Genomic DNA, 12098 nt, shown 5'->3' with positions numbered 1-12098 from the left:
GTGGCGGCTCACACCTGTAATCCTAGCACTCTGGGAGGCCGAGGTGGGTGGATTGCCTGAGTTGAGACCAGCCTGAGCCAGAGCGAGACCTCATCTCTAAAAGAAATAGCCAGGCATTGTGATGGGTGCCTTTACTCCCAGTTACTCAGGAGGCTGAGGCAAGAGAATCATTTGAGCCCAAGAGTTTGAGGTTGCAAGCTATGGCGCCGTGGCACTCTACCAAGGGTGACAAAGTGAGACTCTTATCTCAAAAAAAAAAAGAAAAGGCTCAGCATCTGTAGCACAGTGATTGCGGTGCCAGCCACAAACACCAAGGCTGGAAGGTTTGAACCCAGCCTGGCCCAGCTAGACAGCAATGACACCTGCAAGAAAAAAATAACCAGGCATTGTGGCGGGTGCCTGTAGTCTCAGGTACTTGGGAGGCTGAGGCAAGAGAATCGCTTGAGCCCTGGAGTGCTGTCATACCATGGCACTCTACCGAGGGCAACATAGTGAGACTCTGTCTCAAAAAAAAAAAAAAAAAAGGAGAAACTGGATTCCTCGTGGGTGCACAGTGGTGGAGTCTTATTACCTAAACAGGCCAGTACCCTACACTTTCGTGAGACCATACCCTGTCCAGGCACCCTCAGTACACAGACGCTGTGCAAGGGGAGGATTTTAGGCTGGACATTCGCTCAGACGTTTTTTGTGTGGACCGGGAAGTTGTCTGAGGCCTCAGTGATTAGGACCTAGACTTCATGCCACGTGAACGTAAGGAAAAGGGGACTTAGCCCAAGCCAAAGGATTGGAAATAATGACCTGAGAGTGTCTGAGTTTTACTACTGATAGGTAAGTCATCACCTTTTAAAGAAATAAGCATAACTGAACAACCTTTTCTTAAGTGTCCCAGCCTTTTTATTTATCTTTGTTTTTTTTTTTTTTTTTTTTTTTGCAGTTTTTGGCTGGGGCTGGGTTTGAACCCGCCACCTCCGGCATATGGGGCTGGCGCCCTACCCCTTTGAGCCACAGGTGCTGCCTAACCTTTTTATTGTACGTGCTGTGAAAACTGACCACTTGGGACTGGTTGTATTTGCTAAGTTGGGTGTTTTCTGGGTGTGGGGCTGTCACTCCCATTTTTCTGCTTGGGTCTGTGATAATCCTTATTTTTCAGTGGCAGCTCTTCTGACAGGTTGTTCAGAGTCCAGCTGTTTCCTTTAGGCTCTGATGTCTCCTCTCTTTCTGGGACACTTCCGGGGTCATTCCTAGAAGGACAATTTATCGGGCTCAGGAGCTCATCCACTCCATTTGCCAGGTTCACTGTCTTCCTGCACTAAAAACCACTTGGGCCAAGGCTTTCAGAATGGAAAATCTCTCTGGATGCCTCGTTAGGTGGCCACATCTGCAGAATCAGAAATGCACCTGCCTCAGAAATGATTCTGAGGAAGAACTGTTCCCCAGGAGATGGTTTTGAGTTGCCAAAATGTCAGTGAGCTAAGGCTACTTTGTTGGCTCATGGTGATCATGCACTCTGAATTGTGGTTCCCTTAAGTATCTGAGCTAAATAAGCAGCCACCGTGCAGGGGAGCTGGAGACCAGTCTCCACACTGTCACTAGCCTCATTGTGACTCCAGATAGTTTAGCAGCCTTCTCCACAGTCTCTGGGCTCTCCCATCTCTGACGACAATTCCATCCCCTGTCCTAGTGCTAATACGCTTTACTATGAACAAAATACAGATCAGCCTGTGACAGTGTGTGTCTGTTACTGTACATTCCTCTCTGGTAAGTATCCAGGCAAATACTGTGGCTCTGGTGAATAGTGACACTCTCACAGCAAGAAACCACCCTCAGTCACTTTTTCTTTTTTTACAATGGTAGCACCTGTGGCCATTGTAAATGGTAATATGTCGGTCTGTCTACCAAAGTCACACCTGTTATCTAAAAAGTCACTTATTTAAGTCACTTGTCCATACAAAGAGCCTCTGTGACCTCTTAGTTTACATTGAGGCCCAGCTAAGGCCACAGAGTTGGTCCATGGCAAGCTGGGACCAAAGGGGAAGGGAAGAGTGGAGCTTGCTTTGTTCTCCTGTGAGTCCCTGAAATCAAGTCACTTGCCCACTCTGAGGTTGGAAAGGCTCACTTTACCGGGCATGGGCCTCCCCGTTCCTGCCGTCATCAGACATGTTTTGTAGGTTCTCTGATTGTTCGTCCATGGGTTCCTGAAATCTGGGTAAGAGAAGGCAGGTCCTGGGACTGACAGCAGAGTCAGCCTGCCATGTGACCTTAAATTAAGCTCACTCTGCACAAAAACCAAACACGCACTCAAAGGCCTGCCTAGCACTTTGTTCTTTGGATGCTCATTTACTGAGGTCCAGTGATTTGCCAGCGCCAGGGCTGTGTAGATGGCAGGAGGGGCCAGGCCTAGCTGGGAGAAGCGCCGAGGGAGGGAAGAGCACACAGTAGGGCAGGTGGTCCAATGGCAGTGAGGGGGGCTCACTTTAATTGGGGTGTTGGAGCATGGTCAGAAGTGGGCAGGGAAGGTTTCCACAAGCTGTCAGGCCCTGCTGTGATGGAAGTCATGGGCTTCTAAGAGACCCCTGGCTGGGGGGCTGGGGAGGGCCAGGCATAGGGGTTTAGACCGGACAAGGCAGGTGCTCTGGGACAAAGAGCGTCAACCAGATTTGGGATGAGTGGCAACAGGCCTGGGTTATGGAAGGAACCTAGGCTATCCCCCAGGCTGTGCACCTGAGCCCCTGCGTGAGCATGATGCCATTTGCTGAGCTGAGGAGATGGGAGTTGGGCGACTGGGGGGGACACTAAGAGCGCTGCTGGCCACTGCTGAACTTGAGATGAGATGCCAGGCAGAAGGTAGAAGGAAAGGAGTCTGGGGCTTGGGAGATCTGCTGTGCTGGGGACATGTGCATCTCAGTGGGGTTTTAAACCGGGGGAGGGGATGAAGTCCCTTAGGGAGAGAATGTAGAGGGAGGAGAAGACCTAGGACGGGAACCCTAGCGAACATGGATGTCTGGGTGGAGCAGAGGAGGCAGAGCCGCCAGAGAGATCCCGAAGGACTGGCTGGAGAGGAACGTGGGGGCTCAGAATGGAGGGCAGGGTGTGCTGAGGGGAGGAGACTAGTGGACACCTGACACATGAGTGCTGGCCAGAGGTCAGAAGTTGAGGGAGGTGGCTCTGATCTAACGGAAGGTTGCTGTTATTGGAGCAAGAGCAGGCTCCCTAGACTGGGGTCTGGGGTCGGAGGCTGGGGAAGCAAGTTGAGGCAGTGACTGCAGACACCCAGGAGGTGGTGCCCTGAGGAGGAGCACAGCCTGCTCCAAGCCTCAGGAGCTGGGCTGCAGCTGGAGCGCAATCCTGCAGATGTCATTCCCCTGCAAAGCCACTGTCTCTGCCACGCACACTCCAAGTCAGCTTCTCCTGAAGGCAGACCACATGACAAGCATCCACAGCATGCACGAGCCTGCGTGGTCCGGTCAGCACCCAGAAATCACCAGCCTGCTGCTGACCTCTTCTGGTAGGTCTGCCTGGTTTGGGTGTTTGTTTTTTTTTTTAGAGACAGGGTCTCACTTTATTGCTGTCGGTGCCGTGGCGTCACAGCTCACAGCAACCCCCAACTTCTGGGCTTAGGTGATTCTCTTGCCTCAGCCTCCGGAGAGCTGGGACTACAGGTGCCTGTCACAACGCCCAGCTACTTTTTGTTGTCGTTACAGTTTGGCCGTGGCCGGGTTCGACCCGCCACCCTTGGTATATGGGGCCAGCGCCCTACCCACTGAGCCACAGGTGCTGCTCACTTGGGTGGTTTTATAAACAGAATCGTATGGTATCTGGAGGAACAACTTTGAATGTCTGTGGAGGAGGAAACATCTGGCAGGTCCAGGGTAGACAGGGATTTAGTCACCAGTGGGCAAAGAGCATGACAAGTTTAACCTCTGAGTGCGACCTGTTAGAATGGTCACCTAAAGGTGACTGGGCAGTTCGGGGTTCATGTGACTGACTGCACACACAATCAAATTGCCTGTCTTCCCCACACACTGAAATTGTAGTAAAGGGACCAAAACGAACAAGGAGGGTAAGACCTCTCTAGGTTAAGAACAGGAAAGGATTGGGCGGCGCCTGTGGCTCAGTGAGTAGAGTGCCAGCCCCATATACCGAGGGTGGCAGGTTCAAACTCAGCCCCAGCTGAACCGCAACAAAAACATAGCCGGGCGTTGTGCCCTTGTCTCCTCAAAAGGGAGGGTGGCACCAAATGGGGGGATGGTGCCATTCCAGATGCTGTCACTGAGCAAGTGCTCCTGTTCCACCACAGCAGAGATCTGAAGGTTTAGTTCTGAGAGGGCATGACACTCAATTGAGAATTATACTGAAACCAGAGAGGCCTTCCAGGGAGGAAACTGGCAAAGGACCTACATCTGACCTTGGAGCATTCCACAAAAGCAAGAAGAACCCACCCACCCAGATTCCGAGGAAGTACCACCCTGTGCTCAGCTTCCAGCTCTTTCCTCAGCTCCTAAGAGCAAATGATCAAGGATTACGTGACAGCTAAGAAAATCTATTATAGAAGGTAGAAACCTAAATAAACAAAATGTAAATTGGAGGAAACACACTTCAGTGAGAAAACTTTCAAAAGAAAAAAACTCCCCCTTTTAGTTTAGGGTAAAGTACTGTGTCCATAAGACGAGAAGATGGTAAGATGAAAAACAGAGAATTCTTGGAAATTATTGATAAAAATGAGAGGGGCTGGGCATGGTGGTTCACGCCTGTAATCCTAGCACTCTGGGAGGCCGAGGCAGCTGGATCCCTTGAGCTCAGGAGTTTGAGACCAGCCTGAGCAAGAGTGAGACCCCGTCTCTATTAAAAATAGAAAGATTAGCTACGCATTGTGGAAGGCATCTGTAGTCCTAGGCTGAGGGAGGAGGATTGCTTGAGTCCAAGAGTTTGAGGTTGCTGTGAGCTAAGATGATGCCATGGCACTCTATCCAGGGTAACAGAGTAAGACTCTGTCTCAAAACAAAAAACAAAAGCCAAGGCTTGGCACCTGTGGCAAGGTGCCAGCCACATACACCTGAGCTGGCAGGTATCAATTCTGTGTCTAGAAGCAGAAACTCAGAGCAGCTCACCATGACCATGTTTTTTGCAGATGTCTAGCACCTGGTCTGCCCAGATGCCCTAAGTAAACCCTCATGACCTGGCCCACTGACTTCCCTGAGAACGGGCCTGAACGTATGGTGCCCTTCCTCTGTGCATTCTGAACAGTGACGGAGGCCTTGGAACACTCCCTGGCCTCACCTGGGCTCCAGCCGCTCCTTCACCTTGGCAATGGATTGGACATAGGGTATGATCTGCTTGGTGATGGCGGTCAGGTGGGCATTCTCCTGCTTCAGCTGGAGAAGGTCATGAAGCTGGGCTGTGGGGGCCAAGGCCAGAGCATTGGGGCTTGTTGGCTTCAGATTCTCACTCAAGCCTGGCACCATTTAAATATTCCAACTGTTTCAATGGTTACCTCTAACTACAGAGAGTGGCTCTCAGGGAGGGCCTTCTACTCACGGAGTCCTGACCTTGGATGCATCATTTGGAGTCAGTTAGCAGCTGGGAGGTGAGTCAGGGGTTAAGGGGAGAGCTGTGGGGATGCCTATTGGTTAGTGGCTAACTCTGACTTCCTCCCCTGCTAGCACACAGGTTAGCTCCAGGACAAGGAGTTCCCTCAAGAGCCAGCTGCCTGGGACCTTCATAAATCTCCCGCTCGTCAGCCACACGCTGATAGGATTCCTCCCAAATCTGAAAGACAAAAGTTGGACGTTGGATGTGGCAGTGAATTGGAGTTCCACTGGTGGCATTTCTCTAGTTACCCAGAGCCACACTGCACCCCCAGCCAGGTCTGCGTGGCTGCAGAGCCTGCCATAGGCGAGTCTCATGGGGCGAGGGTCTCGTGGGGCCAGATCCTCTTTCTCCTCCTCCCTGCCTGGGTGTCTCCTGGTGGGTGGGGCTGGAGTTAGGTTCTGGGCTAGGTTCTGGGCAGGGCTACCTCCTGGAAGACTGCTCTCATGCACTCCGTGGAGGCGTACTCTGAGGCGATCCTGGCGTCCAGCTGCAGGGTCTTGTGCAGGATGTCCCCCATGATCTCGGCCTTGATGAGCGAGTGGTGCTTGGTGAGGTCCCTGTGCAGCTCCTGCACCTGGTCCTTCAGGTTCCTCATCTCCACCTGCAGGTGCTACATGGGGACCTGGGGTCACCACAGGCTGTTTTCACTGCCAGAAGCCTGGGGGAGGGATGGCTTCTGGGCTGGACAGCCAGGACAACTGGCTTTGTCGATCAGTGCGCCTTGGTGAGGACCAGGCGGGGGCCTTTCCCACTGCAGGTCCCCAGTGCCCTCACCCGGTAGGAGTCCTCAAAGTGGTGGCAGTGCTCTGTGAAGGGCGTGTCTTCGCCTTCAGCCAGCAGCACCTTGGTGCTCATGGACGGGTATGGCATGGGCTTCTGGACTGGAGACACCAACATCTTTCCCACTGGGGACGGGCAGCAGGGCCCCATCAGCGCCTTGGGGCCTGAGCCTCCTGCCAGCCTGGGGAGAGAATCAGTGTGCCTGCAGTCTGCCTCCCCCCGTACCTCTCTACCCCCAACCCTCTCCATCACCTAGAGCACAGTAGAGCCCTGGGAGCTATGAAAATAGGCTGTAAGGCTGAACATGGCCACATCACCATCTATTGTTTAAAGTTCCTCACTGTGGTTCCAGGGTACAGCCAAGGCCCAGTCCATGGGGATGCTGCCAGGGCTAGTCTCAAGTAAATGTGCGTTCACAGAGGAAGTACAGGCTCACACCCAATCGCTTTGGGCCACACGTGCCAGTTTCAGCATTTCTCCTAGCTCTACAGGGAGCGCCTGGGGCTCTCTGTCAGGCCCAGGAATCACGTCTGGCTTTTAGCTACCCTGGCAGCAGCCCTAGGTGCCCCAGCCCGATTGGGGGCATCCCCTGTCCTCGCCTCCACCATTGGCCAAGCTCCACATCAGGTCTGCCCCGGGTCTGTCAGAGCATCCCTGGGGCTGCTGCTGGTTGGGCAGACTCTAGCATGGCCTTGCTGTTGCCAGACACCCCAGGGGCTTGGCGAACCGACACAGGGAATAGCCGTGCCCGGCCTTTCTGGGATGATCCTGCCCCTTGGTGCCCCCTCCGCCGTGACTCGCACCTTGTGCACTCCCTCCCCCGCCCCTCTGCCACTGCTCACGAGTTGGCACCATCTGCGATGACCCCAGGACGGGGCCCCAGCAGCAGCAGCGGCTCCAGACAACGTGCGAACTCAGCGTGGTGGTCGCTGGCGATCTGGGCGGTGGGATGGAATCGTGAGGCAGCCCCCATTACTCCAGGGGCCCAGACCCCGGCCCACCTGGCCTCCAACGTACCTTGCTGCTCTGTGCTGGCCTCAGGCGGTGCGGCTGTGTGACGATGCCCTGTAGCCTCTCCAGCAGCTCCTGCCCAGGGAGGAGGTGGAGGGTGGAGGCCCAGAGCAAGTCTGTCTTTGGCATTTTATCTGGTGTCCCTTAGCGGCTCTAACCCTCCCCCAGTTCCTTGAACCCCATCCCCAAATCTGCAGGAGAGGAGCTGGCAAGGCCTATGCTCCCTCCAGGCTTTTTTTGAGACAGAGTCTCAAGCTGTCACCCTGGGTAGAGTGCAGTGGCTCACAGCAACCTCCAACTCAGGCTCAAGCAATCCTCTTGCCTCAGTTTTTCTGTTTTTAGTAGAGACAGGGTCTTGCTTTTGCTCAGGCTGGTCTCGAACTCATGAGCTCAAGCAATCCACCTGCCTCGGCCTCCCAGAGTGCTAGGATTATAGGCATGAGCCACTGCGCCTGGCCTTCACTGTCCTTTTATTTATTATTATTATTTTCTTTTAGAGACAGAGTCTCACTTTGTCACCCTCAGTAGAGTGCCGTGGTGTCACAGCTCACAGCAACCTCCAGCTCTTGGGCTTAGGCGATTCTCTTGCCTCAGCCTCCCAAGTAGCTGGGACTACAGGCGCCCGCCACAACGCCCGGCTATTTTTTGTTGCAGTTTGGCCTGGGTCAGGTTTGAACCCTCCTCAGTATATGGGGCTGCCCCCTTCACTGTCCTCTTAAAAGGGACTTGCCTGGTCCCTAAGGAGTTTGTAGATGATGGGATGGAGGAGAAGAAGGTCAGCCCAGAGACCCCTGGTCCAGCCACCAGGTGACAGGCTATGCTGGGTATATAGGGTGTGCCCCTGGTGGGAGAGGCCTGCAGGGTCTGGGGAGACTCACATAGCCCAGGTCCAGGAACTCGGCCTTGCTGGCCAGGCTGAGGAAGGAAGAGCAGATGACCAGGTGAACCTGTGGGAGAGGATGCTACTCAGTGCCTGGCTGCAGGGGAGGGATCCAGCCCTACATCCCATATCCCCTTACCTGCAGTGTGGGCAGCAAGGTGGCTAAGTGGGAGAGCTGCTCCTTGAAGGCCTTGTCCTTCTCCTCGTACTGGCTGGGGGAGAGGTAGGCTGCCTGGTCTCCAGGAGGGCTGCCCACCCCATCTGGTGTGCATCAGAGCCCAGCAATCCCATTTCCCCACCAGCTCTGTGTGTCCTGCCCTACTGCAGGCCTTCTCTGAGTCCTGAGCCACTCTGCCCACCCGGCTGCTCCCCTGGGTGGAGCAGGGCCTGAGTGTATGGGGCCAAGGGCAGGGGGAGGGAGGCCGCCACCACTCACCTCTGCACAGCCTGCAGCAGCAGCACTTTCCTCTCTGCCAGCTTGTCCTGGGAAAGACAGTCCGTTCTGACCTGCAAGCCTAGCCACCTCCCTCAGGCATACTTCACTGGGCCCCAGCCCTGCTATGAGGCCAGAAGCCTGCCTTTCTGTTTTGTTTTGTTTTGTTTTGTTTTTTAAGCCTGCCTTTTTGTACCCACTGCCTGACTGCCTGGGAACCCTCACCTTAAATGTCTTAAGTGAAGTCGTCCCTGACCTCCACCACTGACACTAGCCTAGGGCAGGCTCAGGCTTCCCTTCTGGAACTCTCCTAATAAAGTAACTCCTGGAATGCAGTTCAATGCCAGCTGCCCTGCTACACTGGAAACGCTGCAAGGGCAGGGCGTTCTGCCCAGGACTCCGGGGCTGCAGGGCTGTGACTGCCTGGCCCTCCCCGCCCCTCACCTGCATGCTGCTGAAGAGCGCGTGGATGGCGGCCTCCTCCTCGGCTGCGCTGCGCTGCACCTCCTCCACCATGGTCTGCAGCAGCGAGATGGCCTCCCGTGTGGCCGTCTGCAGGGCCTTCACGGCCTGGGGACAGGGCGGGTTCAGGCTTGTGGGCGCCAGCGAGTGTCCCCACACTCGGACAAGGGCGGGCCGGGACCAGACTCACCAGCACTGCCTGCTCCAGTCGCTTGCAGCCCTGCACATAAGCCGACTCCAGGTCCACGCAGTGGGCCCGGCTCTCCCTGCAGAAGCCACGGGTGAGATCTGCTCCAGCGCCTCCCGACCCCCTCCCCTCCTGTTTGCTCTACCCACCCCTGCATGTCCCGGAAGCAGCGGATGCACAGCAGCGACTTCTTGTCCGTGGAGAACATGAGGTAGGGCTCCGCATGCAGCTCTGCAGGACCGGGCGGTAGTGAGGGGTTCGGGCAGTGTCCACCCAGGTGCTCCCTCCCGGCCTGCTTGGCCCCGAGCTCCGCCTGCTAACTCACTGCACTTCTGGAGCACGTCGCGGCTGCGCTGGCCCAGGGCCACGATGTCGTGGCACGCGAACATGCGCGCCCGGTGCGTCTCGTCGCGGCAGCGCGCGCACAGGGGCTGCCCGCAGGTGTTGCAGAAGCACAGGGTCTCCGCGTCCTGCGGGCGGAGCGCGGGCTCAGGAGGCCGGTCAGCGGGAGCGGTGCCGCAGCGAGCCCGGAACTGCAGCGGCACGGCGTCCTTGCGCGTGTTTGCCCCAGCCTGGGGCAGGTGCAGCCCAACTGCAGCGCTCTCTAATCCCTACACGCAGTACTCTAATATACCCAGTTCACAGATGAGGGTTCTCTGAGGCTCAGAGACTGAGTATGTCCAGGAAGGGACAACTACCCTGAAGGGGTTTGGAGGAGCAGTTCCATGGGTGGGTGGGGAGAGAGGGTAGAGAGTGCATTTGCCATTTTGCTTACAAGCAGGTTCCATTGCTTAGGCCAGATTCAGGGCCTAGAGTCCAGGGCCTGGGTTGCAGCCCTGGCATTGACCTAAACAGTGGTTAACAGAACAACCCCCAAGTCCTTACCTCAGCATCCAGGCAGTTCCCTCCCCTCCTGCTGATCCTTACTGTACTTCTGGGTCACACATTTCTCAGCACTTGCCCAGCAACTCCCTGCCCCCCAGGTGTTGCCCCTCCGCCATCCTCCCAACCCACAACACCTGTCTCACCTCCAAAGGCCAAAGCATGCTGTCCTCACTTCCCCTTGAGCTATAGCTGGTCACATGCCACCTAGGTAGCTGAGGGTCCTCGAGGATCAATGCAGGCCTGTGCAGGACTGCCCTCCCTGTGCTAGTTCACAGCTCTATCCTGAGTTGGGGACCAGTGAGCTCTCCCCAGATCCAAGAGCCTCTTAACCTCTGCCACTGAGTATTGACTCGTCACTTATTCTGGACCTTAGTCTCCCCAACTCTGTAAGAGGACCTATTTTAGGGGCCCAAGGTGCCTTAGGGAGGTGTTGGAGAATCCACTTGCTGGTCATCCTCTGAGGCTGTGTTGGATACAATTACCTGGCACCCACTGCTCCCCACCCCACCCCCTGCTGCCCCTGCCTGCTGGCTGCACTCCAGGTCACAGTTGGCACAGTGCACTGCCTCCACGCCATCCCGGGAGCTGTCTACCAGGAACTGCAGCAGCCGGTCCACTGGCGGGAGGCCACTGGGACCCTTCATCACGGTTTGGTGTCTGCGGAGAGGCAGTAGCCAAGCTCTAGACACCCCATTCTCTGAGGCTCTCTACCCCCACCCCTCACATTCCAGGCTGGAGCTAAAATAGCTGTGTTGGGAGGTGGGTGCATTGTAGCCCTAGGGTCTGCTATAAATATCACAGCCAGCACTTAACCTGACTGTGTCTCTACCCTAGCCCAATCCTGTACAACCTTGCAAGGTAGTGAAGTTGGTGCCCTGGGTGTCAAAAGCAGAAGCCTCCCCCCTCAGCATCCTGTCACTGCATTGGGCAATTTTAGAGCCCCCAACCCCCCCCCCACCTTGATTCCACATAACTATGGCTATGCTGACCTAAGACTTCTAGGACTCCTCAAGTATCCTGACCCTAGCTTGAGCCCCACCCTTGCCTTCTATGTAGTAACTTTTTAAGGGAGGCCTTGAGCCAGTGACTTCTCTCTCCAGCCCGTTAACATAATCTGTAAAATGGGCCAGAGCTTGCAAATTCTGGTACAGAGAGCTGCGGATTTGGTACAGCCTCTCCCAGCCATGTTGTCTGGAGTCTAAGCCTTGTTCTCTTCCCCTCCGCGTCCCTCTCCAGCGGGAGCTAACCGTGGTCTGTTGGGACTTTGGGGCACTCACTGGCATATTGGGCAGGTGAGGCGGCCATCTGCTGCGCGGCCACGCAGGCAGTTGGCGCAGAAGTTGTGGAAGCAGTCCAGCAGGCACGGGCGCTCAAACTGTGCGTGGCACAGCGGGCACACCAGCGGGTGGCCGCTTGTGGCGTCCAGGGAGCTTGGGCCCTCCAGGGGCGTGAAGATAGCTCCTGACATCTGCAAGGACTGTGGCTGGGAAGCGCACGAAGCAAGGGCTAGCCTCCGCGGCTCCTCCGCCCAGACGCCGGCACCCTCCTTCCTATTCGGCCTGGACCCGACGGGGCGTCCAGCGGCTGTGGAGCAGGGAGGAGCGGGGAGCGCCCCGGAGCAGGAATGGGCGTGCGCCGGGGACTATGGGGGTGCTGGCGAGCGGCCGGGCCCCTGTACCTGCCCGCCGGGCCGCTTACTGCGAGCTGACCGCCCTCGGACCCTATCCCCGCTGGCCCGCGCTCCGAGTGAGCTCCGAGCCCCGCTTCCAGCACCCGCGCTGTCGCCCTGCCAAAGCCAAGGAGCCACTGGCCCTGGAAGGTCAGGCGTCTGGCCGGCGCATAGCTGCCAAACCGACGTCAAGCCTCTCCTC

The 12098-nt window shown here is 56.2% G+C and overlaps 1 protein-coding gene across 1 annotated transcript; it reads right to left on the bottom strand.

The window, feature by feature from the left end:
• Positions 1–845: 845 nt before the first annotated feature.
• On the bottom strand, positions 846–11695 carry RNF207 (ring finger protein 207). Its single transcript, XM_053576576.1, has 17 exons — positions 11505–11695; positions 10752–10884; positions 9668–9812; positions 9492–9573; positions 9346–9421; positions 9138–9263; positions 8697–8743; positions 8400–8472; positions 8259–8327; positions 7387–7455; positions 7212–7306; positions 6364–6550; positions 6014–6199; positions 5715–5766; positions 5278–5395; positions 2122–2202; positions 846–1241 (listed from the first exon to the last, which is right to left on the bottom strand). Exons 1-17 carry the CDS (start codon positions 11693–11695, stop codon positions 1073–1075), a joined length of 1899 nt encoding a protein of 632 aa, XP_053432551.1. The 3' UTR covers positions 846–1072.
• Positions 11696–12098: the final 403 nt, after the last annotated feature.

This window comes from Nycticebus coucang, chromosome 22, assembly GCF_027406575.1.
Source record: "Nycticebus coucang isolate mNycCou1 chromosome 22, mNycCou1.pri, whole genome shotgun sequence".
Classification (NCBI taxonomy): Eukaryota; Metazoa; Chordata; class Mammalia; order Primates; family Lorisidae; genus Nycticebus; species Nycticebus coucang.
This window is presented reverse-complemented; position numbering and strand designations above follow the sequence as displayed.